Genomic DNA, 27,939 nt, shown 5'->3' on the forward strand with positions numbered 1-27,939 from the left:
CACTATAGTTCACACTAAAATGGCTTATAATAGTAACAGAACAGTACTAGATGTCTCTTCATACTTTTTGTGCAAAATGATATGACGAATGAACATCGAATACGAACTCGTTTCAGCGCATGCTTATTTATTATTTTAGTTTTGTGGTAACGAAACAAAAACCGAAAGTGACTGCATCATTGTCACGCCTTCCGGCGTTGTTTGACGCCGCTGGCTGCATCAGCGGTCAAGTTGAGGGTCAACGTGCTTGCTTGCGTAGCGAGCGAAATAAATTATCGCGTCGTTGTGTCGCAGGTTGAATGTTGCTCGCGTCATTTACGCCATAGCTTTCTAGCCGCACCTGCTGCAGTTTTTAACCGCTCCCAAAACGGGTTGCCACGTTTTCCTCATCCACTCACCGGCGGCGAAACTCCGTCGAAGTGTAGTACGCTTCTTTCCCGAACTGGGTGTCAAGACAACCGGGTTCCGCGGTGGCATTGATCCGTCTTTTCTCCGTTTTCCTCATCTAGTTCGTATGAATTCCTTTTCCTCGCCAGCTCGCGCAGTGTGCCGCATCCAGCGTCTGGCGACAAAAGCTCTTGCGCGGAAAACTGCTTAGCACGCCGCATGTTTCTGACACGCGCGGATTAGTTTCGTCCGGGTTATCGTCGCTCCGGTTGGACGTGTGCGCGGCGCGGTCGGAAACTTGGGGCGAATAAGCTCGCTGCATCGATCGGACCAGCTCTGCTGCACTGCTCGAATGATGCCCCAGGAATTGTGCTAACTGTTGTGCTCGGAGAAACAGGAAGCACTCGCTGGCTGAATTTCGACTGTGAGTATACACTGAACAATATACTATGCGAAGTTTCCGTCAGATAGTTTCGTTTTTGCCAATCAAGGAAGTTCTATAGAGCAAGAATATACTGTGTATTTCTACTCTTCGTAGAGCGGATTGATCGCCAAAGCTACTTTGCTTACAGTGGGAATGCACCCAGTGAAATAAACTAGACAAGTTGAAGGTAGTTTTGTAAGTAAACCCGTTCTACAGTGTTAATTGTGCGCAAAGCAAAGTTTTACTGTGTCTGGGCGTTGTGCCGCTGAATTTTAATTTCAGTTTTAGGCCTCTGCAGAGGCGCATTGTTGAGCGCTTTCTCGTGTTGTTTTATATTGACACATTTGCATTGAAAAATACATGCACATTTGCACAGCTCGATCGTGCCACCAGTTAATCTAGCAGCTACCAAAAAAAAAAGAAATATCAGCTTGTCAAAGATGCGCACATTTTCATTCTCACATATATGCCACTCCAGTAATTAAATGAAATTGTCTTTGCTTACCATTTTATAGTGACGTCTAGCTGTTTACATGTGTGTGCAAAATGAGTGTTGTTTCTTACGCACGAAAAAATTGCTTTGCTCATTGCCTTTACTCATGTTCTGGCGGTCATGCCATATTTATAATTTTGCCACAGTGAAAACCTTCCAGTCATTAAATTAATGCACTTACTTTCTTCTCAGCTGTTGGTAGTGCGCTCCACTGGTTCGAATTTATGAATTTGCATGATCAGTGAAGCGTGGCTCCTGTATAAAGGGTTGCTTTCACCTTTTGTTTTAGATATGCTTTGTCACTTGGTCCTTTGCAAGCATAGGATGCATCATTTTTTCCTGAATGGTAATATTGTATAACCGAAGGGAGCCTGTTGCACTAAATGTGCAAACTTGCTAACATCTTGTTTGCTGAGGTTGATTCTGAAGACGTCGCAAAAGGGACAGGAACAAAAAAGGCACAAGAGAACAATGGAACAGGTATTCCCTGTCCCTGTACCCTTTGTGGCGTCTTTGTGATCTACCTCAGCTATGAACCAACTAGCCCAAGCCAAAGTACCTCTTTTATGCATTGAATAAACCTGCATCACAAATAGTCGGAGCAATCTGACATATGTTTATTTTTCATAAGCAAGTGGGGAGACCTCTACGTAACTTTGGAAGCCCAGATGTGAAGAGGAAGGGCTTAAGTTGATATAATTTGTCTCAGCTTTGTCATCACATCGCATATTTTTATTTCTGTCATCCCTGTTATCACTCTCTGATGTGAGCCACCAGCCTTCAGGCTTCCGATTTTCATTTAAACAAAGGGATACCAATTGAGCCATACTGTCTTTGACTTTATGGCCAGCAACAGACAGAAGTTCAAGAAGACTGGGGCGGAATTCCAAGTGTGCTTTTGATTGTTAATGTGCTTTAGGTATCAGTTTTGACAATTTGAAATACTTTCCATTTCTCTAAAGCAGCATGTGCACAAAACACATAGTTCTGTGGACTGTCCATAATTTGTCATAATTTTGTTTTAACTTTCAAACCTAACTAGCCTATACTTCAAGCTTAACTGGTGGAAAAGGATGGCACATTGGCCTAATTAATATATGCTCAGCCCACCATGATCTCTGTTCTCAAGTCATTTAAATGGCGTTCAATGTTAAAATTCTGTTTACTAAATGAACACCCACATAGATATAATGCGCTTCCTCCAGACTAGCCTCTTCTAGATCGTGTACACAGATGGAATCTCGTTTCACCGACTTAGCATACATGTGAAAAACTGCATTGCATTATTTATTCAGAACATTCCTCACTAACGGTCTGCGGCCTTATGCGGCTTTGGAAGTCCCTTTCACCAAATGATCAGTTCATTGGAATGGAAAATATGGACAGGTTCAGTAGTAGTGTCGTTGATATTAGGCAGCTCAAAAACACCGCCCCAACCAGAGTAATGCGATTCCTAATGCTTAAACTGTGAAATAATCTTCAACCATTGATAAATAGACTGGTCTTTAGCTATTCAAAGTTTAAATCTTGTCCACCTTGCTGTTGTCTGTTGCACAACTTGCAGGTACAGCATCTGCTGCTTTCCTAGTTCCGGTGGTCACCCCCAGGGGCCAGCACTGGTGCAGCGGCAGCCATGTTGCGCCGGTTCCTCCAGCTGGGTGCACTGGCTGGCACCACTGGCGCCACCTACCTTGCCCTGCAGAACAACCAGTGGGATGTCTCCAACATTGGCATCGTGCGCTTTGGACGCGCTGCTGCAACTGTGAGTGCTCCAGTCAAGCAATATCTTGTGTCACTGAGAACTGTTGGCCTTACAGAGTGACACCGTGGCATCATTAGCATGGCTAGATAGCAGGAATATACTATAGTGGTTCACCACAACATACTTTGTTACACTGTGGAAGAGCATCATGTGCCTTGAGCTGTCATTTCATGATAGGGCTTTATTTGTTGCTTTGTAAACTTCTAATATTCTCCTGTTTTACCATCTGAATTGACTCACCCCTAATATTTTATCGATGACAATAAAAGTTTGGATTTAAATGTTATAACTTCTAATCAAAATTTTAATCAAGATTTAAATTTAAAAATTGGTTTTTGGTGTAGTAGAAATATAAATCTGTACTCCTTATTAGAGAGCTTTCTCTCCTTCATTCTGTGGAGTTAGATGATTCCTTGTGTTTATTTGTTAGAGGAGAAATAGTGTTAGCATGTTGAGGCATCTGGATCAGCTTTCTACAGTGCAAGCCATGTGTGCGTCATGCATATACAGCACAGGGGCCCTATTGATTAGATCAGGTAGATGCATGTTTGGTTCATTTCGTAATAGGGAGTCTACAGCTGGCAGCTGCCACATGAGTAAGCCATCTATTGGCCCTTAATTGTCTTAGTCATGCACACTCACTCCCTCAACCTGTATCCATGCTCTTTAATCTGTGGGCAAAGTACCAGTGTCTGCACTGAGTTTATCTTAGAGTTAGCACTTTGAACTGCCTGCTGAAGCTTGTTGGGATCCTGCTGGCAGGCGCATTTCTTTCCCAGTAGATTTGTTTAGATTTGTATTGAATCAGTTTATTGTGTTTGGATTGTTGTTACTCGCTTGAGATGTTACAGGCTTGCTTTCACTCTAAATATATAGACACAGCCACGCATGTGTGTGCGTGCGTGTGTGTGTGTGTGTGCGCGCGCGCGTGTGTGTGTGCGTGTGCGTGTGCGTGTGTGTGTGTGAATACTAAATATATAGACAAAGACAATTAGACACAAATCCCTGATAGAATGCAGACTTGGAAGGCTTTTGTCAGGGGTACCCATTCTGGAAAAGCACTTTTCCTCGAAAAGCAGTTGCTCCGGGTGGAAATTTTCTTGCTAGAGCTAACTGGAAGTGGAAATTTTCCAACTGTTAGCAAGAACTGTTTCAGCTGCACACAATTTACAGTTCAGTAATGCAGCAGGCATTTTCCAGCTGGAAAGGATGCCGCTGCAGCTGGGATTGAGCAGTTTCCAGCTGCAAGGGCGTAATTTCCATGTCAGAGACCGAAGGCAGGAAATTGGAACTTTACTTTAGTTTTAGCTTTTATGTGCGAAAAGAAATGTCTGACTGTAGAAATAGAAGAGATGAAGCAAAAAATAAAATAGTCTATTTGGTAGCATTAAAGCTTTCTGCATAGCCGTACAACACAGAACACATGCAGATGTCAGGCAGTACCCATTGTCAAAGCTTGTTAATGAATGCAGATTCTGCAGTGAAGCAGGGATATGAGCTCATTTTCGTTGCACTGTAGTTTTGATCAGTGTAGTTTTAGGTCTTGCAATGCTTAAACATGCAGGTAAAATTTTTCTCTGCTTGACTGATTGCAGTAAAGTTGGTGTCAGTTGATGAATGAGCTGTTCGCATCAGCACAATATCTTGTACCTCGAAAGCATGAATCGGCGTGTCTACTGAGGAAAGCTATAATTTTTTACTCACTGCATCCATGCCTCCAACAGAAAGGTCTGTTGTACAAAGCTTTGAAAATCATTTTCTTTATCGCACGCTAAGGCATGAATGGAAGTGTTTCTATTCATGTTATAGTAAGCATTCTTTGTACGACAGTGTGAAACATATTGGTGTGGTGCGTCGTGAACATTGATGTCATGCACTGATCACTGGCATTTCTTTCTGGCTGTGCACAGCACACTCAAACCAAAGCTTGTCCTGCCCCACCAAGTGCCACTTCTTTTCCGCAATTTTATCTAAAATATCGTCAACATCCTTTTACTGTCTGGTGTGTGCTGCTTTTGTGTCATTCAGTGCAACGCCTGTCATTTTTTCTTTTTTTTTTCCCACCGCTGGATTGCGGGAATGCACATTAATTTCATGAGGTTTTTATAGTACCAAGGGCTGAAACAAGATGCCACGATACTTTGAACTTCTCTCTGGGGTGTCAGTTTTCCCCTCAACTTGCCTTGCAGCAGTGGTGTTTTTAATGCAAAAGCATTATACATCCCATTAGCACAAAAGCTACCATTCGCTGTCTATCGCCGTCCATGGCACGAAATTTGGCAGATGTCAGAACATATGTTGATGCAGCACCGAATTTCACTTTGGTGTCACGTCACCGCAATCAACACATCTGTGCACGACCACCATGCATTACTTGGACATGTGCATCAAGATTTTTGCCCATCAGCGTCCGACCCTTGGCAGTGCCTGCATCATCATACTACATCAACACGTGCAGAGTACAGTGTTCCGAGTCTCCAGGTGCCAACACAGTGCAGTCAAGCTTTAAATAGACCTTGCGCTGGCTTCGCAGTCACTGGGCACGGCAGCATTGTAAACATGCAGAAAACTAATCTGCTCATCTGTATTGTGCACTTCTACATATAATGCTTTCGCATTGTCACACGTAAGCAGTCTGAAGTGCCTCCGCCAAATTTTTGTTAGTTTGCAAGCTGCGTCCTTATTACCGATGGAGCTGTTTTATGGTGTTTGCTTCTTTCGTGAGCACTTAGCAGCTTGCCTTAACCCTGCACTTTACTGGATGCAGTATGGTCGAGCCATGGAAGATTGCAAATGCAGCAGCTCTAATTGGGAGTTAAGACTTTTGTAGCTACTGACGTATTCACTGTGCTTAATCCAACGCTTGTCAAACGCACTGCGTTGTGAAACTTTGCTTGCCTTCTTGATCCAGTTCTGTGTGCTCTGTGCTGCACAGGTGTCCAGGATAGCGTGTGACTACAAGTTTGCCACAATGGGAATGGAGAAGGGCTCGGAGGAGTATGCCAAGGCAAGGTCTGAGGTAAGGCACACCCTGTTAACCAAGTCAAAGAAAAGGGCGAGGAGGGTGTATTTGTGTGTGAATGTTTTTTTTTGTTCTCTCCAGTCGCGGAATTGGAATGGGGCAGTCATACATACTAGACCCTGTTATTCAATGGTGTGTGTGAGCGCTTGCGTCGCATCGCTTACAAATTTTCTTTTGTTGCTGGGGCAGTGAAGCACTACACCAAGCTTTGGTTTTTGGTGTTTTTTCAAGTAAAAAAAAGATAATTAAATAAAAAAATTTATTTGACAGTACTGCAGGCAGTAGCACTGCCCATGCAGGAGAGGCTACTTTGAATGTTGTTAATAACTTTGAGCATACATATGTCAGCACATTCATCAACAGATGCAGGCACGCAGTTCCAATGTTCAAACCGTGGGCAAACAGTTTCACTTGTGTTCTGGACATGTTCAGTATACATTTGAAAGCAATTAAAATTTGATCAGTCTTGTTTAGTTTTAAATTGCCATATAGTTTTGTTTTCGACATTTCTAACTGGTCATTTTTCGACTCAGTTGTCATCCAGCAAGTCGCCACGGTGTCTCAGTGGTCATGGTGCTAGACTGCTGACCCGAAAGATGCGAGTTTGGTCTCGGTTGCGGCGGTCATACCGTATTTACTCGCATAATGATCGCACTATTTTTTCAAAAGAGTGACACAAATTTAGGGGTGAGATCATTACGCGGGGAATATAAAAAATTGAATGTTGCCAACGAAATTCGGGGGTGCAATCATTACGCGAGTGCAATCATTATGTGATTAAATACGGTATATCGATGGTGGCAGAATGCTAAAGGCCCGTGTACTGTGTGATGTCAGTGCACATTAAAGAATCTTAGGTAATTTAAATTATCCGGAGCCCTCCACTAAGGTGTCCCTCATAGTCTGAGTCGCTTTGGGACGTTAAGCCCCATAAAACCAGTTGTTGTCCTCTGTGCAAGTCCAACCCTTCTCTCCGCAGGTGCACCAGCGGTCGGCGGAGCGGCTTCTTCAGTTGTGCTGTGTCAACGGAGGTGTCTTCATCAAGGTGGGCCAGCATGTTGGAGCCCTGGACTACCTGCTGCCGGAGGAGTACGTGCGCACCCTCAGGGTCCTGCACAGCAAGGCACCCGCTTCACCCCTGCACAGCATCCTGCAGGTGCTGCGCGAGGACCTGGGCCAAGACGTGAGAAGCAGCGACGCTTTTTCGTGCTGCTCCCTTTGATTCCTCGTTCCTTTACCCTCTCTTGTGTTGCTGATTGTTTCAGTTCAAAGCACATACTTTTGCACCTAGGTACTAGCACTTATAGGTCTCACGAAAGCCGATTCATTAGTTGTCAAACAGAAAACATCAATTTAGTTCATTTCAGTTCAAAAGATATACTTTTCTATCTAGGTACTGGCACTTCTATGTCGCACAAAAGCCATTTCGTTAGTTGTCAAACAGAAAACATCAATATAGTTCATTTCAATTAAAAAAATATACTTTTCCACCTAAGTACTGGCACTTCTGGGTCTCACGAAAGCCACTTCGGTAGTTCTGATGCAGAAAACACCAATATAGGCAATTTTTACGGACATGTACAAAATTTGGTGCAAAGTGTCTGAGTGGTTGGAAATTGTAGCACTGAAATACTATCAGGATTTGTCCAATGAAGGCAGAGATTGTGGAACATCACTTCCTGTTTGGAAGATGCGCTTATGCCTCTAGAACTTCAGAAGAAAAAAATAATTGATAATAGTATTACAGGCGACAGAATGCATAACAATTGCTAGTTGTGCTAGAAATTAAATGGCATATTTAGAATCGGCATGCAATACACATGTTCCCTGATGATTTCGTAATTGTGAATACATTCATAAAATTTTGCTTTCAAGACCAGGCTCCCCTTTTAAAGGGAAACTGCATAGGTTTTAGAAATCAACGAGTTTAAGAGGGTCAAATGTGTGAAACTTGTAGGTAAAGGTATCGATACATTTCCAACGCACAAACGCCTGGTTTGAAGGAAAAAACCAACGCCACCGAAGGCAAACCCTGCCGAGAGTTATTTGGCAATGTCTAATGAGTTAGGGCAGGATGCGGCTGACGACAGCGGTAGTTTAAAATCATACCTTCATTTCATTTATTTTTCTCTTAAAGGCCCGAGGGCATTACATAAGGGGGGAGCAAACTCAAGATTTGTACCAACCAAGACAAGAACACTACAGAGAAAGAAAAAAAATTAACTAAAAAGGAATAAGAATGTACAGCAAGTGGTGTCGAAAAGGTTACACAATATGTAAGAAGTAAAAAGAAAAAAATTGAACACATGAGTAAACAAAGGCTAAGGAATGAAAAAAGCAAGGACAATTGAGGCTGAATTTCCCTGCACTCCTCCAGTGCATTGAGGAGAAGCGCAAAATTCAGTCGTCGATTACGTCGCTATTTTAAATGCTAGTGCAAAAACACTTGGCATGCTTTACATACAGCCTACATGGATTTGAACCCTTTATATCGTGAAACCCTCAAAAAAGTGCTGCAGTTACCCTTTAACCAGATTACATTGTACTCTATTCATTTTCAGCCTTGCTATGTTTGTAGTCCAGGCGACTACATTCTATGCGTTCAACTGAAAGCTCGAACAACTATCCCCCCCCTGTTTTTCAGCCAGCGGAGGTGTTCTCTGGTTTCTCGGAGCACCCCATTGGTGCAGCCTCCCTGGCTCAGGTGCACCGTGCCACCCTGCGGTCCACGGGTGAGACGGTGGCTGTGAAGGTGCAGCACCCCTCCGTGCTGGGGAACTCCCTGGTGGACATGGCCACCATGGAGGTGAGTCCCCGGCCTCTTCTCCACTGCTCTCATCCACCCACCTGACTCGATCGCTTCTCATTACGTCTTCCACTCTCTTGAAATTTATTCTTTTGCCCTAATGGAATTAGTAAGCATGAAAAACTACCTTACCCATTTAAGTCTGCTAGGAGACAAAGAATAACTAGAAGAATAAGAATGGGGTGGAGTGCATATGGCAGGTTCTCTCCGATCATGAATGGTAGCTTACCAATATCCCTGAAGAGAAAAGTATACAACAGCTGTATCCTACCGGTACTCACCTGTGGGGCAGAAACGTGGAGGCTAACAAAGAGGGTTCAGCTTAATTCAAGGACAACGCAGCGAGCTATGGAAAGGAAAATGATAGCTGTAACGTTAAGAGATCGGAAGAGGGCGGTGTGGGTGAGGGAACAAACGCAGGTTAATGACATCCTAGTAGAAATCAAGAGGAAGGAGTGGGCTTGGGCAGGGCATGTAATGCGAAGGCGAGATAACCGCTGGTCCTTAAAGGTAACGGAATGGATTCCAAAAGAAGGCAAGCGTAGCAGGGGGTGGCGAAAGTCAGGTGGGCGGCGGATGAGATTAAGAACTTTGCAGAGCTACGGAGACCACACCTGGCAGAGGACGAGGCTAATTGGAGAGACATGGGAGAGGCCTTTGCCCTGCAGTGGGTGTAGTCAGGCTGATGATGATGATGATGATGATGATGATGAATTGCTATGAATGCAAAAGCATATCGCACGTAACATAGGTAAGCTCAGTTGCACACAGTGCCAGGTGGCACTGATCTGTGCACTGCACATGTTTCATGTAAATACCTGCTCTTGATGGCAGTTTGTGCCTGGCCATTACGAGGTGTCAACAGTTCCTACCTTGGGATGCCATATGACACTGCCCATGCATATGCTCCTCGCTCCCGACAGCTGCTGGTGAACATTGTGGCCAAGGTCTTCCCGGAGTTCTCTCTCATGTGGCTCGCGGAGGAGACCAAGCGCAACCTGCCACTGGAGCTGGACTTTGTCAACGAGGCCCACAACACGGAGCGTGTGCGACGCATGTTCGCCCACTTCCCCTGGCTCGAGGTCGGTCTCTCTCTCTTCCGCACACTGTTCTCAAGCCACAGAACTGATTGTAATCTGAACTGATTTCACTGCCCACCTATCGACCTGAGCTAGTTAAAGAAATTAGTTAAGTAGGTATATTTAGAGGGTTTATTTGCAGCATGAAAGATGACTTAATTTATATGGCCTTGAATGTTTGAATGAAATGCTTTGCACTCCTCTTCTGGCTTTGTTCTAGTTTCTTCTGTTGCCTTATCCTGTTGCCACCGATATTTATCAAATGGGAAGACGTATTAGCATTTCTTTCTTTGTTTATTTACACAACTACTGTTGCCTTATCCTTAGCGTTGGCTTGCGCCCATATTTATCAAATGGGAAGGTGGATTGGCTTTTCTTTCTTTGTTTATTTACACAAGTGCAAAACTATCTACAAGACATCAGAGTATGCAGTTCACACAAGTGTAAAAACAGTGCAAAATGCAAACACTATTCGGCATGGAAGTTGAGAGCAAAAGAAAAAGGTATTTTTTCTAGTCTTAGCTGCATTTCACTTACTGGTGTGTGGATCCAATTTAAGCCTAGTTGGAGAAATATGTGGAGTAGTAATGACACCTTCAAGTGGCAATGTGTTCTCTTTTTGTGGTCTGTGCAAAAAGGGAATTACTCAAAAACTGATGCGTGGCACTAAAATTCACGGATCTTTCTGATGTGATCTTTTCTTTGGGATGAATATGGAGATGGTCTCAATTATCTTTGTTCATTGATGCTTGTTTGGTTTTGAGCAGAACAAACAAGAGGATATGGTACAGGTTGTTAATAACTTCTCTTGCATTCGGTTGGCATTTCACACTGGTTGTTTAAAATTCAACCAATTAAACAAACAACAGTTCTGTGTAGATTTTAATGTGTTGATAAGTTTCTCGATGCGGATCCCTTCATCACCAATATGAAGAATAGATCAAACATTTGATGTGTCCTATATTTTTCTCTATAATTCTAGGTACATATTACCGTATTTACTCGCGTAATAGGCGCACTCGCATAATAGGCGCACCCCTAGTTAGGGCGCGAAAAATCAGATTTTTTTATTTCCGCGCATAATAGGCGCACCCCGAACTTGGCACTGTGATCAATACTGTATTTACACTATTGCAAGCCGACGCCTCGCCACTCCGCTTCCCAGTCTTTATTTTAACAAAGTTTTTGCTGAACTGACTACTAGTCCCTACTAGTGCTGCTGCGGACCCATAGCACGTACGACATCGCGTAGAACAGCCGCACACAGTTTTCAGGGATGCTCACTTTAAACGTCTGTTTGGAAAGCTTCATCTCCAGCCGGAAACGTTCCCGACTTAGGCCCGCGAAAACCTCGGCGCTTGGAGTCGCGTACGAAAATTTAGGGACGCCGCAGTCGCAACTGCCGCACTTCTCGGCCACGTCGTATTTTCCGACCTGCCGCACGCTTGCCGCGTTCGAGAGCAAACTCCCAGCCGTGTAGCTGTTAAGGTGCTTGCCCGTCGAGCTAAAACATCAACGCTCCGCGGCAAAGCCATAAACCACGATAACTATCGCGCTACCGCAAATCCCGGCACTTGACAGCAGCAACAACAACAAAAAAAAACGAGCTGGAGATGCTGATGGCGATATAGATAGCGAAAGCTCGCGGCGGAGGGAAACGATGATGATGATGATGAGCTTGGCCTTGGGCGGCGTCTGGAAGCTCCTGTGCGCGTGTGTGGCCTCCGCGATCAAGCGCCCGTTGCGCGCAGCCGGAGCCGATCGCGGAGGCCTCGGCGCGTGCATTCCGAATATGCTAGCGAATACTGCCGCCGCGACGGAAAAACCTGTTTTTTTGAGTCGTCGCTGCGACGAGCGGCAAGGTTTCAACAAGTTGGAAATTTTCGCTGCGTCGCGCCGCTCAATCGCTCAGTCGCTTGCATGTGAACCAGCCTTTACACGGACCCTTTTTTTTTTTTTTTTTTACATTTTCTTCGCGAAAACGGGGTGCGGCCCGTACACGAGTGCGTTTACGCGGTGTGTTCAATTTTGCGAGTCGAAAAATTTCCGGAAATTTTACCCCGCGTAATAGGCGCACCCCGAACTTTGAGCCGGATTTTCTGGAAAAAAAGTGCGCCTATTATGCGAGTAAATACAGTATGTAGCTGGCTGTATAGGTTATTGATTCTGCTTGCTTATTTGATTCTGTATGATAGGTGGCACTGCCAAAGTTTTTTGTGGCAGAATTGCATCGGTTCATTTCATCTATTGGTTCTGCTAATTCCGTCGGCTCTCAAACGAGAACGTTATAAAAATGGGCACTGGTACTCCGTGTTGTGTTGCTGGTTAACCACTGCAGGTGCCCGAGATCCACTGGGACCTGACGACACGTCGCGTGATGACGATGCAGTTCTGTGAAGGTGGTCAGGTCAATGACAAGGCCTACCTGGAGGAGCATGGGATATCGGTCACAGAGGTGACGTATACCTGAGCTTCTATTTGGAAACTCCACATTCTGTCGAATAGAGTTACAGAGACTCCAAATGCTTGCTATAGTTGGATGTGGTGGCTTTGAAACAATGCTTGCTCATTTGGTAAAAGCTGCCGAAAAGAGCATAAGCAAACAGCCGCAGAGGGTGGTGAGCTAGTAGAACCCCAGCTAACGAACTAGAGAGACGACAGTATCGATACAGCAGAAATGTCAGCAATGAAGCCTTGCCACTGTGGAGAACAACACCTTAGATGCACTTGGTAGTTTGTTTGTATGCATTGCCTTGCATGTTTCGCCCCTTTTATTTCTTTCGAATTTCAGCCCTAGAGATAATGCTATGCAATTAGACTCTGTAAAAGTGAAGAACCATCTATCGGTTAGCGCTGTGAAGAGCAATGTCGATGCTGCAAAGGGCCAAAAAATGAATTGTCACCTAGTGTTTTCATCCTTTCCCGAGGGTAGTTTTGGCGGTACTAAACGAGTTAAAATTCATTCATTGATAACTAGTATATATATATGCCTCATGCTATGAGCAGAACATTTATATTTCTAGTATGGGCACCTTTTAGGCCCATTTATTGATGGCTCAAAGTTGGTAGTGTGAAGCAACTCAGAAAACGAAAGCAAGGAAAATGTAATCAGCTTGATTCTAGAAGCTGGAGATTTAAAAACTAAGAAGTTTCAATTTGAACACCAGTTGAAGTAAAGGCTGAAGTTACGATGGGTTCTGATTGGCTGGAGTGGGAGTCCCCACTAGTGTTAGCACAGATGGACTTGTGTTATGGGAATGATAACAAACTGGACAACTTACTTCACTGTAAGGCAGGGTAAATGTGCGTGCTTAGAAGTATTGAGTAAATATCTTGTGTGCTAAAGCGTACTATGGGAGAACGACTTGAAAAGTGTTTGGTGGCGGTTATCATTGAAGTCTTCAGATGTCAGCATTGTGCTGTGGGCAGGTCCCCGTTGTTTGTTGCATTGTAAGAGGTTTTTATTTTGAAAGTGTTAGCGCTGTGTCAGTTTAAGAGTGGCCACAGTGATGGTTGACAAGAATGGGCTAGTGCACTATAGTACTCCTGTGTTCCCACATGAAGAGTTGTGACTGGTCCTGGCAGGTCCCAGCTGGGACCAGCTATGACCAGTCACAACATTTCATGCGGGAACGCATGCAAATAGGGTACCAGCCTGTGACCAACTAGGACCAATTGCCATTTGGTTCTGTGCCAGTGTGGATTTTAGCAAGCTTATGCCTTTACTGAAGTTCCAACAGGCTGGTTCTGTCTTCATGAGCAGAGACTTTTTCTGTGCCATACTTCTTAAAAACTTTGGAGCTTTGGAGACACCATGCCTTTCTCATTTGCATTTTTCTGGACACCCTTTCGGTGGCGTGTGGCTAACTTGGAAATGTAAACCCAGCAGAAATAAGTCAGTCGCACAGCAGTTTTCTGTCGCAATTCACTTCATTAGGAAGACAGCCTTGTGAGAAAATATGACAAATACCACACTAGAAAAACAAACTTCACCTGCATAATAGCTGTATCGAAAGTTATGTACCTGCAAAACCTTTTGCTATTGGCTAGTCTCTCCGAGCTACTTCCAGGTGAGGAGTGACATTTTCTGCAAACGCAGAACCTAAGTGATGCGATGAGCGACAGTGGTCTGGCAGCGCAAAGCCATCATGCGGCGTGCAGCTGTGAGTTATCACCTCAAGCGGTTATTAGCGCTTCAGTCATATTGTGCGTTGCTTCGACACACCTCGTCTTGATTGGTGTACTACCATTGTTGCCAATAATGTTGCGATGTGTGCAAAACTGACGCTTGATATCTGCGTTCAGTTTATTTTTCATCACTCTGTGTTGCTTATGGTATCACATAAAACGGGCATAATTTCTTTACTAATAGTTTATTGCTGTTATTGCAGCTTATTGCGGCATTGTGATTAATGAGATACACAACTGACAGCAACAGTAATGACATAGAGGCCAGAAGAGCCAGTCAATTCCAGTTGGCCTCAAACTGGGACCTGCCGAGTTCCGATTGGATGTAGACTGGAACCAGTTCGAACTAAGTAAAACCAGCTGGAATTTTTCCATCGGAGTTTGAATGCTGGTATTCCATAAAAGAACTTACTTCTTATAGTTCTGTTTCTTGTACTCAAAGTCGAATCTCTACAGTGGTCATGTTGCTGGAGCTGCAGGTTATCTTTGAACTTTTCTGTCTCATACCCTGTGCTTATTTTCCCACACTTTAGTGTGGTCTTGCAGACTGCACTAACATTTCATTTCACCAAAGAACATTGGTAACTGGCTTTGAGCAATTGTTGTAGTAGCTCTCTGTAGAACGTGTCGTTTCGGACATTTCTGCAGACTTAAAGCAAAATTGTTTCTTCGAGCGGAAATGCTTGAGAAAAGCTCTTTTTTTCTTTCAAGCAGCAGCGTACCAGGTAAGCAAGGATTTGTGCCACTGAAACTGCAGGTGTCCAACCAGCTGGGCCAGCTGTACAGTGAGATGATCTTTGTGCAAGGCTATGTGCACTGTGACCCACACCCGGGCAACCTGCTGGTGCGGCAAGGAAGCCGGGGTCCGACACTGGTGCTGCTCGACCACGGCCTCTACACGGTAGGTGGTGTTGTTGCCATGTGCACTGGCCAGGAACAGCTTGAAAATAGCTGGCAGGGTTCCTTATATTCACCAGTTCGGGACTTTTTCGTTATCTTTCTGCTAATTGGATTAGTGGAATGCAGTTAAAACTTGGTTGTAACGGGCCTCTATGTCATGAATTCCTCAATATTATGAAGTTTCCAAGTTTGGTTTGGTTTGGTTTATGGGGGTTTAACATCCCAAAGCGACTCAGGCTATGAGGGACGCCATAGTGAGGGGCTCCGAGAATTTCGACCACCTGGGGTTCCTTAACGTGCACTGACATCACACAGTACATGGGTCTCTAGAGTTTTGCCTCCATCGAAATTCGGCCGCCGTGGCCGGGATTGAACCTGCGTCTTCCGGGTCAGCAGCCGAGCGCTGTAACCACTAAGCCACCGCGGTGGGGAAGTTTCTAAGCTCCCCAACATTATAACCATTGAAGCGCATGTATGCATGAGCTCACAGTACCAATGGTACCTTAATACCTATAATGAACTCTCTTCGCTGACTATTTGTATAACTAGTGCTGCGTTACGTGAATTTCGACCGAACCATGCAAAAGTTTCAAATAGATAAAGCAAGCTGCCCCGACAGGAACATCTACGGTAGCAGTGAGTAACTGCAGCTGACACGATGGACCACACTTCAATGAAGTAGCCTCTGCAGTATTATAAAATAAACAGGCTTGCAGTATTGTATAATAAACAAAATAAATTGTAGCGAACCACGACGGCCACACCTGATACTGCCTGGGCAGATCACTGACAAAGCGCCAATGAAGACGAAGCGCTGATGAAAGATGAAGTGCCACCGCGCTGCACGAGATCGTTTCGGTTGGACTGGCCGTCTTCTGCGCTGCCCGCCGTTCTGCTCGCCGTTTTGTGTCAATCGTTGTGAACTCCATCCCCTGTTCTATTTGTGCAGAAACCCCCTTTCACTTGGTGGAGGTGCTCGGTATCACTGAGAATAAGCTCCCATTTCTTCGTGCTCTGCAGGAGCTGACGGACCAGTTCCGGCTGCAGTATGCCAACCTGTGGTTGGCACTAATCCGCCGAGACCTGGACTCTCTCGAGCGCTGGGGCAGCCAGATGGGTGTGCCTGGTGAGCTGCACAAGATTCTGTCGTGCATCGTATCAGGCCGCTCCTGGAAGTCCATCACACGGGGCATCGACCGGCAGAAGCAGACCAAGGCTGAGGTGTGTGAAGTGGTTATCCTTTGTCAGAGTGAGCGCTTGTCTGTCTGAAATGATTAAGAACTGACGTTGGCAGCAGATTTCAGTGCATGAACTCTAAAACACTGATGAGACATTATTTTACAGCAAAGCATGGCATCTGCTTGTGGCATACATGTTTCTCGAAAGCTGGTTCTGAGCATTGTTATCAGCATAACAACTCTCAGAGTGCACACTTGGTCCGTTAGCTGAGCTGTCTTTTAGCTGTAGGAACTCTAATAGCGATAAGGCTGTGGCCAAATCCACACTCTGGGGAACAAAATGTGAATGACAAAATGTGTACATTCAGGTGTTCCTTATTACAACTGCAACTAATACATTGAAGAAGGATGGACAGCTGGGCGAGTTTGTAATAATTCATCCTGGGGGGTACAGCGCGAAGAAGACGAAGGACGAAGCAAGAAGACTACACAGACCAGCGCTCGTCTGTGTAGTCTTCTTGCTTCGTCGTTCGTCTTCTTCGCGCTGTACCCCCCAGGATGCAACTAATACACGGAGTGGGCCAGCTACCTACAAAACATTGACAAGGGGAATCCTCGAAAGAAGAAGGCCATAAAGAAGGGCTTGCAGCTTACCAGCTGGGATACAGGCATGATTGACTTTGGTAGTGGGCTTAGCCGAGAATGACTGCAGTGCACAACTTGTGCTCTTACGTGTGCCACCTCCTCAAGACCAAGCCTGCATGCACATCTGTATGTAGTAAGCGGGGAGCACGCACGCTCCTGCTCGCTTTGCTGATTAATAGTGCCAATAAACATTTTTCTACGGAATTGAAATTAACATGCTTTTATGGAAATCAAAGCCAACAGACACACATGCATCACACACAAGCAACACTGCACATTCAGGCACCAGTAGCATACATTAGCTCAATATGTACCTCCAGAGAACACACTTCTGCTCCAACTTATATACCCAATTTATTAGGCTCTCATGCTGGGGCCGGTGGTGCTTGCCCACTGAGCGCAGTTATTTAATTCAATTTCAGCTACAGTGGTGGTGTAGGTGATGAGTACAATTTATTAGGCTAAGCTGCTGATAGCTCTTATTGTAAGTACCATATTAGTTCTACCTTTTTCGTCAAACATGCAAACATTCATTGGATAAATTGGGTGCAGTTCGGCGGACCAATTGGATGCAATGGGTAAAATCAATTGGGTTCACCAATTGGAAACCCAAATGGTCCAATTGGATAGTTCATTTGGACCATCCAATTGGAACACCATTCCAATAGAAACCAATTGGAAACTGAACTCATCCAATTGGACCAATTGGAACCCATTGGAAATCCAATTGGTTCCAATTGTTTTTTTTGACTGGGTTGGAACTAAAGACCTTTTGGCTTGCATCTTGAGGAACTGCGTGGGCATTCAGGGGGCGCTGCTGTCACTACATCCACTTTGCCCACCAGGGTGCCAGTCACCTCTCACCCAGTTGCAAAGCTGGGCAAGACCACTCGACAAGAGGCGATCGATCGTCCAGAAACGTGGGGACTGCTGTTGCCTAATGTCACGTACAGTACAGTCCAGTGTTAAAGGGAACATACGATCGCCTGCCCTCTACGCTTCACGAAGCCCTGTCGCCTAGATTCAGCTAGAATAGTTGGCATCAGGCGCATGCGCAGAATGACCAGTCGTCATGCTTACTGTGCATGCGTCTTGTGCCGACAATTCCCACAAGTTCTCGGCGGCAGTGTTCCGCGAAGTGCGGGGGCCATGCGATCGCATATTTCCTTTAACAATGGACCGTACTGTACCATTTTCACAGTTGCTGTGTGACTGGTGCCTGCAACAACTTCTCTCGTACCTGCGGCCTATGGCAACCCCGCTTTTGGAATGCAGGGCACCGAGATCAAGGAGTTTGCCAGCCAGCATTTCCCGCTCATCTCTCAGATCCTGGGCATGGTCCCCCGGCAGATGCTGCTCATCTTCAAGACCAACGACCTGCTGCGGGGCATCGAGACCACCCTTGGTAAGAGCAGCCACCGGGGAATTGTCACTTTCTCGCTTATTTTCACAGAAAAGGACCCAGGATCCAAGACGGCGTATAGAACTGTGTTGTTCCATACAAAAACATGATGGCCATTGTTTGACGTCTTACGCGTTGTAAGAGTACTGCCTCTTTTGTTTAGGTTTCACAATACTAGGAGGTCATTTCAGTTTCCAAGATGGTGGCAAGTGAATGGAAATACTGGGTACTAGGTCATTGGGTGCATTTGTCATATCTAGGGCCCGGAAATTTAGGCACTAAAGAACCCCGAAATAGTCAGGCATCTAGGCTCTAAAAAATATTGAAATAGGCGCTATAAAGCAAAAATAGGCGCTTTGAATAATACGCTTCAGTAATAAGTACAAGATTTATAAGTTAAGCACGGAGTGTACGCAGTCCTCAACAGAAGCAGTAAAGCGCATTCTCAGGTTTTCGAACTTGAAGCTCCTTCGGTTTTCGCTAAGCTTAGCTTTGTACTTTAAAAGGGTTCTTTTGACATCACATGAACTTAGTGGCGCGAACCTAAAGCATGAGAGTTGATAAAGGCTTAGGCCTTCAGATGATGTGGCCGTGTCGTCTCCACGTAGAAAGTCTCCGATTTGGGAAATTGTTTCTAGCATCTATTTTTTCTATCCATTTGTAGTAAACTGTTTCTAGCATCTATTTTTTTCTATCCATTGTAGCATCTTCGTAGAAGCAGTAGCGCTCTTTCCATCCAGTCCCCTTCAACGATTCATCTACTGAGAGTACAGCCTTTTCCAACTATGTCGTCCTTTCCGTCATTGTTGAGAAGTTCGCACTAATATATGTCAGGTCTCTTTCCAAACTCGCCTCTTGCTACACTTCGAGATAAACACTTCGTTACACTGCGTTCAAGTTACAATTCGAGAAAAACATTCGGCGAGACCTGCGCCTTTTGTGTGTACATCGGCGCGCGCCTTTCACCATACATAGATGTTTCAAAATTCAAAAACGGCACCGAGGACCGAAGTGCCAGATTTAGGCATTTATAGGCAAAAAGTGCAGTTAAATAGGTAGTATTTCCTAAAAAATGACAAAAAGGCAGGCAAGTGCAAAAACCCCCCGTTTAGGCATTTATAGGCATGTTTAGGCAAATGCCTAAATTTCCGGGCCCTAGTCATATCCGAGTGTTTGCAGCAAGCAGTCTCCCTTGTGTCGTTGGATGCTGCTCTGCAGGAACCCGAGGTGCAGCACGCTCCTTCATCACCATGTCCCGGTGTTGTGTTCGTGCTGTCTACGAAGACCAGCTCAAGCACTGTGCCTCCTGGTGGTGCCGCCTGGTGGTCACAATGCGCGCCTGTCTCGCCCAGTCGGCCATCACTGCCTACCAGACCTTCCTGTGGCTCAGGACTAGGCCGCTGGTCGGCCGTTTGCTGGGTGGAAGCGACGTGCAGTGATTGTGCATTTGTGCATGTGCTACATGACCATGACATGGGCTTGAGCACCCATTTGTGTATTTGCTACATGACCATGACATGGGCTTGAGCGCCCACGCCTGAACCTTCACTCCTTGAACATGTGGGACTGCGGACACCTCGAGTCTTGTGTGCCGAAGACTGTGTGCTGGTGGCGGTTCCCAGAGATATGGGACATCCCTCTCATTCCTCTCTGATGCAGTGATCTGATTGTAATTTTGGAGCTCAGTATCTGACCACTAGAAAGCGTGGTGCTACGCTGTGTGACAACTTTTCTTGGCAGTGTAACCCAAGCTAACTGAAACTTGTCCTCTCTTCCTACACAGCGGCATGTACTGTATATACTCATGTAAGGGCAGCACTTTTAAAGCGAAAGCTTTACTAGCCTAGCGGTGCCGATTTCGCGGGGTCAGTCTGAATGACCTTGAACAGAAGAAGTGGAGCAGCGTAAGTAACCCCATGACATACCATATGTTCGCAGCAGCTGCAGTGGCATGCTCTGCCGTCGCCGCGGCCGTTGTGTGCTGCCTGTCCAGTGTCTCGATATGGACGAAACAAGTCAGCCGGAACCGACGTCTTCGAGAGTGGGTACTCACAGATGTCGGGCCGAGTCTGATCATCCGGTCGACATTGCCAACCGTGGGAGAGATTTAGCAATCAATAGGGAGCATAAATGCGCTAAACGGACAGCCAAAACTGATGAAGAGTGGTAGCTTCGAAAGGAAAGGAAAGGCGGTGCATTACTGGCCCGTGGGACAGTGGACACCTCAGTTGCGCTTTAAACTACGTGTCATGGGGGTAGTGACTGATGTGCGCTGCATGCGTTGGCATTGACAGGGTTGTGGCAGAAACGCGTCACTGAAACTATAGACCGCCGGCGTTCATTAGGGCTGGCGTTGACAACGTTCTAGACTCCATTCTGGACTCCGATGATACTGAGGAAAGGAAGGGCACATAACTGGCTCTGCTCACCGGGGTGCAGCTTCGGAAAACACCTCATGCTGGTACTTTGACCTTCAAGATCCGCCAAGGTCAAAGCGGGACTTAGTCGATTCCGCTAGTGTCTGAGCATAGTATATGTCACATGATCAAGCATGAATGTGGACCATTGGTTAATTATGCAGTCATGTCGACTAATTACTGGATAGCGCTAATTAGTTAATTGTAATTAAATCCAAACTGTGCAATAGCATCGAGTCATATACCGTTTGAAATCTTAGGTCAAGCATAAATATAATGTGCTAGTCAGCGATCCAAATTAATTTGTGTTAATTAGTTAATTACAATTCAAACCAAACCTTGCTCTATAGCATCAGGTCATGTATTGTTGGAAAGCTTAGGTTGAGTGCGAATGTGCTTTTGCTAGTTTACAATTAAAACCAAAACTAATAACCACAGAGCTAATGCTCTACTAACTAGACATAACAGAGTTTAGCTGTTGCCAATTTTTTTACAACTACAGTGAAGCCTTGTATATTGTGTCCGTTTCTTATGCTGTGACAAGCATTTTTATGATGAATTAGTGTAGTCCGGTGAATCCTTCAGATGACCGGCATGAATTAATTGCATATAGTAAAACAGGTTTCTAGATCAGTTTACAAGCAGACGGCACGTGATTCTAAGTTAAACTGAAGATCTTTCAAAGACCTGGCACTCGACTGACTGATGATTTGGTGCTGTGCGACCCTCGGCCGTGTGAGGTGGCGTTTTTCTGACCTGCTTTTCTGAGCACTTCAGTGTCGAAGGCATTGCGAAAATTATGTATTCATTTTAATGTGAGGTTATTGTGTAATGGGGAACTGCTAACAAGGTTAGACCTTTTATAGTCAACCGAGTCTGGATTCAAAGCACCTTGGTGCGGCTTCGATGCGAAGCACTCTGAGCCTAACAACACCAGGTGAATGGCGCACAGCTATGTCGCTCGAGCCTGCTGGGCGATGCGTCACCGCAAAGAAACGCACCCACTGCATAACTTTCTGTCCTTTCTGGTGCAAACGCCAAGCAGCAGCACAAGTTCACCGTTCCAGGCTGAGTTTGGTGCACCGGGTAACGTGTGCATGGTTGTTCTGAGTGTTGTTGGTAGTTACTGTCAATCAGCGTAATGTACCACTTGGGCAAAATTATACTCACATGTCGCAATTCTTTTTCCGAATTACTGGCTTCCAAGTTTGTGGTGCGGCCCTTACACGAGTATGTACGGTAGTCCCAAGTTCTAGTTAATACTTTCCTCCTAAAATACAGTATATTTGTACTATCCATTATTTAAGGCGTATTTATAGCATCACTGCATATTTACCACCTTAGACAGTCAATGCAAGACGTTCTTTTGATTACAACAAATTGTTCAGACAGGTCCGACTGCAAGAAGCATCCTAGATGGCTCCAGCTATACCAGCAACAGAGAAAAGGAACCGCGCAGTGAGTAACATGCGAGGTGGTTGTCTACGGTCAGACTTATTGCCGGAATGAGACAGGTGCAAACGCTTCGCCGCTGTAGCCTCTTCATTGCTGTGAAAAGCTGTCACCGAATATAGTGCAAGCAGACACTGATAGCGAAGAAGATGAACGATGACACAGAAGGCTATCAATCCACGTCATCCTTGGTCTTCTTTATTGTCCATGTCCGCTTGCACTATCACCATGCCTTTTAGTGGAACCCAACTCACTCAGCTGGTGACTGTTATGAGAATCTGTACAAATGCAATTTAAACAGTGGTGCTACAAGGTGACAAACCGTGGTGCTACTGTCGACCATTGCCATTGTGCTCCTGCACGGTGCGCCCTCAGGTATGAGCGAGGCAAGGTTGATGTCACGGAGACAAATACCAGTGTCTTATTTGACAGTAAGCTCAGGATCTGTGGGCAACAGTGATCTGCATTGTATTTTCGCAGCCTCATGTTGTAACTCTTCTGTGGTGCTTGCATGTTATGGGACAAGCAGTGAATCAGATCTGCACTACAAGATGCGAAAACTCTTTCTCCGTCCATTCTTTTCACAGTATTGCATGCTTTGAGAGTAGTATACGGCTAACCCAATTGTGTATGTTTGTTTTGATATAGATTGTGGCTTTCTGCTTGCGGAGACTGTGAAGCGCAAATTGTTTATAACTGCAGCATGGTTTGCTGCGTTCCTCATTAGTATTGTGACAATTCTGTCTTATTTATGTGCGTTTAACTGCAACGTTTAACTGTGCGTTTAACTGCAATAGACAACTATTAAATATAATATATTGTTTTGATTGCAAGAGAGGGGAAGAACAGAGTTCTGAAGAAAAAGAAACGTGAACCGAGGTCATAAATGTGAAAACATTGTAGATTGAAATTTGCACATCCCTAACTGGTATACTCGTGATGTGTACAGACCAGATATTCAGGCACTAAGAAAGTGAATTATGGATGCAAGAAATGAAAGCTTAAAACAGTATTTAAGCACCAAAAAGACAGAAATCGTTTTTTCCAGAAACATGCTTGAGCTATATCAGTCTGCAGGGAAATAAAGACACCACTGACCATGACACTGGGCATGGTAGGAAGCGTATACAGTCTATCTCTGATATACCGAAACGAAAGGGGATTGTGAAATAGTTCGGTATATTGTTTAATATGGCAACAGATAAAATTATCTGCGACATAAAAGTAAGAATATGGTGCACCGACACTAGAGGTGTGCATTCTACAGTGATGTGCTCCCCGCTAGCGTACTGGAAGCGCACTGATCACTGGGTGTCGCTCAACCTAGGCTGCTTCACAGTGAAGCCTCCACAGAGGTCACTCGAACTAGCCGCTGCATATATATAACAAGGCTAATGATACCAGTACAGTATGAACTCAATAATCCATCATTAAGATTTGAGGAACAGTGTACTTTCGCAACACCTTCGGCAGCAAAGTGAGTGAAGCAGACCAGGAGAGAGCCACCAGTAGCCTTCGGTCAGCTAAGTTACCTTCACTGCATGGCAAGAATTTTACTAAATGCTGGCTTTCCCCGCGTGTCAGGAATGTCGCGTGGAAAATGGGGCTGCCAGAGTGAAAGTCACCCACATCTACATAGCACATGCATGCAGTTTTACAGCTCTTCATGTGGCTGACATTACCAGATGCCCAAGGTCGTGCAGCTAACGCAGCTATGCATGTGAAAACTAATCGCAGCGGGGGAGGTGGAGCATTAGGGGGGCATTTGGCACGTCTTTCAATATATCAAATGTTCTGTTGACGTTAGTTCAATATCTGTTCTGTAGTGCTGTACTTTTCTGTGGGATTTTCAAGGAGATGCTTTAATATGTCATATTATATAACAATTACTGAAGGGATAATACATTGTATCCAGATTTGATATGTCTAGGATCGACAGTAATACAGTCTGTTGATATGGTGTGGTCATTCTTTTATTCAGTCAGCGACATTTAGAGGCTGTAGACGAATGCTTTATATATCTATCAGCCGAAATTTTTTGCCTGAAATACCGCAACTGCCGAACAATTCTGAAAATATCATTTTAAAGATCTGGGAGCTCCCAAAGGCCCACAAGGCTCAGTTCTGTATGCAGCAGATGGTATTAAACAAAGATATCAAAAAGCTTGAAGCAGACAGACAGGCTGTGGGAATATCATCTATCTTGAACTTTTTTATAGGTAATAAAACTGTAAGCATACAAGAATGATTACTAGTTTTGGGAAGAGGGCATCTTCTGACTGAAGACCATCTTGTAAGCTTGAAACGAATACTCTACATCCACAGTTGTTTGCGGAATGTACTCTTGTTTCACCACGTTTGATAGAAAAAATCAGATTCTTGTTCAGAAAACCAAGCTTTGCATGAACTGTTTTAGCTGCGAGTTCTTTGGGCACCATGATAATTCTGACCTGCTTGTCCGAGTGAAGTTTAGTGCTTGCTGCAAGAGTTTTGACAGTACTTCGTAACTTTGCAACTTCGTAATGTGTTTCCAAGAAAAGGGAAATTTTTTCATGAGTGTATGTGACATTTTTAGTCACTGCTTTGCAATGAAGAGTATGAGCCTTTATGATGGAAGTCCTGTCTGCTCTTGGCTGTTTGTTCTGAGGGAAACCATTCATGGAGACTACTTAAATTATTTTTTTCCGGCTCTTGCCTCATGGTCTCAGGAGAGCAGAGATGCCTGGGTCCACCTACCTAGAGTGAGCAGTTTTTGGTGTCGCAAAGGGGCTCGAGAGAAACAAAGAGTGAATGAGGTAAATTTGCCGTTGTCGGGGACCTGGCATGGCTCCACTAAATAATAACGAAACACTCTTATGTTTGCTAGGAAGCTAGACATTTTGCTCTACCACTCTGAAAAACACCTGTCCACGCACATACACGCAAAAAATGTTCATGATGCCTCAGAACATAGTTAATCCGAGGATCCAGTATGTCTGGTAAACACATTTTGAGTGCCGTAGTACGGTTGGAGAGTAGTTGCACTAAAGAGTGTGAGTGCTTCTCCTAGGGCTTTTTGTGGCAAAATTCTAGGCGGATATGCTATTTTTGTGCTGTAGTTTGACTTAAGGTTTGGTTCTACACAAACGTCGTAGCTTAAACAACAACAAGGCCCCTCTTGCATTGTATAATGTAAAGCTGAAATTTGGACGAGTTGGTAAGTATTCACCTTGTGGGGAACAGCGCTACAAAGGCGGGAAACACACACAGAAGACAAGCGCTGACTAGCAACTGATTTTATTGAAAGATAGAACGTGGAATACATGCAGAAAAAAATAACAAAAAAAAGAAATCGCCTATCTTGCCTCCCACATAACATAGTTTCATTTGACTAGGTTTTTGTTGTTATTTTTTCCTGCATATATTCCACGTTCTGTCTTTCAATAAAATCAGTTGCTAGCCAGCGCTTGTCTTCTGTGTGTGTCCCGTCTTTGTAGCGCTGTTCCTCATAGGTTGTATAATGTAGCTTCACAAACCAGGTTGGATCTGGTTAATGGACAAAGTCACAAACATTTTGCGGTGCCGATCAGTGGAAAAGTTGGAAATGTGGGCTGCTCAAATAATGTTGCTTCGTACACAGGGAAGGCTTCATATTGTTCCTTAACACTGGTCTTTTGACGATAATAAGGGTCAAAATAAAGCATACAGGTAAACAATAGAGAGGGATATGGTACGGACCATGGTTACGCATGAGTCGCCGCGGTGGCTCAGTGGTTATGGCGTTTGGATGCTGATCCGAAAGATGCCAGTTCTATCCCCGCCACGGCGGTCGAATTTCGATGGAGGCGAAATTCTAGAGGCCTGTGTGCTGTGTGATGTCAGTGCGCGTTAAAGAACCCCAGGTGGCCGGAACTTCCTGAGCCCTTCACTACGACATCCCTCATAGCCTGAGTCGCTTTGGGACATTAAACCCCATAAACCAAACCGTGGCTATGCAGATAAAAAGCCTGTGTGATGGATGTGATACTATAGGGCTTGAGCACTGGATTAAGCAGGGGCCTAAGGATGCTGCAGCCTAAGGCCTCACCTCCAACGGCAGAAGAAGGGGGGCCCATTTATTCTAACTTGTTTAATATATGGAACCACGGGCAATGGAACTTCGGGCGACACTTATGAAGCGAGAAAACCAGAATGAGGAGGTGGGCCCCCACCAAATGCAACTTTGTTTAGCCGAATCAGTTGGGGAGAGCTTGCTGAGCTGCAAAAACAGAAATCCCCCACCACCCCGGCGGGGACCCTTTCTTACAAAGCGATGTACGCTTGCTTACGGATTGCAGAAAATTCTTAGTGGCTTTACCGCCTCGGTTTAATGCATCGGAGGTTTAGTGCTTCACCGCCAAGTATTCCGCTGCAACTGCTTTCATAACACTGGGAAGAGAAACCGGCAGAACTGGACACATACACAAAAGAAGGAATTCACGTGGACTACTTTCGTCATTATGTGCCCGTATCTGTGCAAACAGCACCAAAAAAGATTGTTAGTGAAACACCAAACGATGGTCACCAAATGTACAACCAACGTTGTTTACTCTGTCCCCCTGTTATGTGGTAAGGCCTATATCAGCCAGACTGGCCAACGCATTAATGAACGGCTAAGACAGCATCGCGCTTCACAGCAACCAAATAATATGGCCAACCTGCCAAAACATTGCAACAATGGTCAAAACTGTACTCCCCTGTTCAGCAATGTGAAAATCATCGGCCGAGGCAAAATGCAGATTGAACGTGAAATCTTGGAAGCTTTTAAAATCAAGAAGTCAGGCACTGATTGCGTCAGCGATACATCAGTCAAATTTTGTTCTAAAGAATACCAATTCATGAATGTGACATAGTCTCCGCGTGCAGTATTTTTAATCCCTGACCTTCCCACTTTTTTGGGCTTTTTTTATCAGCATTGCCTGCTTGCGCATGTGCGCCCTACTCTACTCAATTCTAGATTAATAAAAATTTTCAGTTCTGTCTCCAGCATCGTCCGTGTGAATTCCTTCTCTTGTGTACGCGTCCTGTTCTGCTGATTTCTTTCCCCTGTACCGTGCACCAACTGGACCAACAAGCTACGCTTCTACAATGCTTTCATAATCCGCTAAAAATCCACTAATTAATGTTTAAAACCACAAATATATCTGCTAATATGCAATGCGGTGCTCGATGTAAAAAATACTTGCACTGTGCCCTCTGCATGGCTTACAAATGCTAGGAATTGCGATGCTTTAGTGTCACAACTGTGGTAAGAACAGGGTGGGCAAAAACGAAACCAGAATGCGCAGCGGTGTTTAAAGCGGCATCTTCTTGTGCGAGTATCATATACCGACTGTTGCAGAAATCGGCGTGCGAAGTAGAATGCTTCTGTCAGCTACACCGGTAGATTTTTAGGGTTCAAATTTCGCACAGGTATGGCACTTGGCCGTCAGAATTGTTTTATAGAATATTTGTTGGGGGTACTTACCTCATTCAATAAAAAGTTGGATATTCACATCGTCTGCAGCAACAAGGAAACCAAGCCAGCCGTTATCTCAGCGATTGCCCTGGTGGCAATCGCTGAGGTGGCCAACGCCACCTCGTATTTGGCCATGGAAGTTCGGCAAAGGAGGGGGTTTTTTGCTTGAGGTTTGGAGGTGCTTATTCAAGACCGACTTAAAATTGAGCGGAGTTTTGTGAAACAAAGTTTGTTCTCATTGATAAAGCATTTCAAAAGTGTCTTCAAACCTCCCACTAAATATCCTCCAACCCGCTGGAAAAAATGAG

General features: G+C 44.9%; 1 protein-coding gene across 1 annotated transcript; it reads left to right on the forward strand.

The window, feature by feature from the left end:
• Nucleotides 1-218: 218 nt before the first annotated feature.
• On the forward strand, nt 219-25,026 carry Adck1 (aarF domain containing kinase 1). Its single transcript, XM_089558625.1, has 11 exons — nt 219-811; nt 2,869-3,066; nt 6,002-6,085; nt 7,068-7,271; nt 8,733-8,894; nt 9,818-9,976; nt 12,312-12,428; nt 14,919-15,062; nt 16,082-16,282; nt 18,160-18,289; nt 19,505-25,026. Exons 2-11 carry the CDS (start codon nt 2,938-2,940, stop codon nt 19,723-19,725), a joined length of 1,551 nt encoding a protein of 516 aa, XP_089414751.1. The 5' UTR covers nt 219-811; nt 2,869-2,937; the 3' UTR covers nt 19,726-25,026.
• Nucleotides 25,027-27,939: the final 2,913 nt, after the last annotated feature.

The sequence above is a fragment of the Amblyomma mixtum genome, chromosome 8 (assembly GCF_055824585.1).
Source record: "Amblyomma mixtum isolate Tamu chromosome 8, ASM5582458v1, whole genome shotgun sequence".
Lineage (NCBI taxonomy): Eukaryota > Metazoa > Arthropoda > Arachnida > Ixodida > Ixodidae > Amblyomma > Amblyomma mixtum.

Excerpts from the sequence above, each read along its gene's own strand:
- Adck1 (XM_089558625.1), top strand. The coding sequence starts at position 2,938 with ATGTTGCGCCGGTTCCTCCAGCTGGGTGCACTGGCTGGCACCACTGGC. Across the intron at positions 7,272-8,732 it reads GCGAGGACCTGGGCCAAGAC|CCAGCGGAGGTGTTCTCTGG; the intron begins GTGAGAAGCAGC and ends CCTGTTTTTCAG. Across the intron at positions 16,283-18,159 it reads AGAAGCAGACCAAGGCTGAG|GGCACCGAGATCAAGGAGTT; the intron begins GTGTGTGAAGTG and ends TTTGGAATGCAG.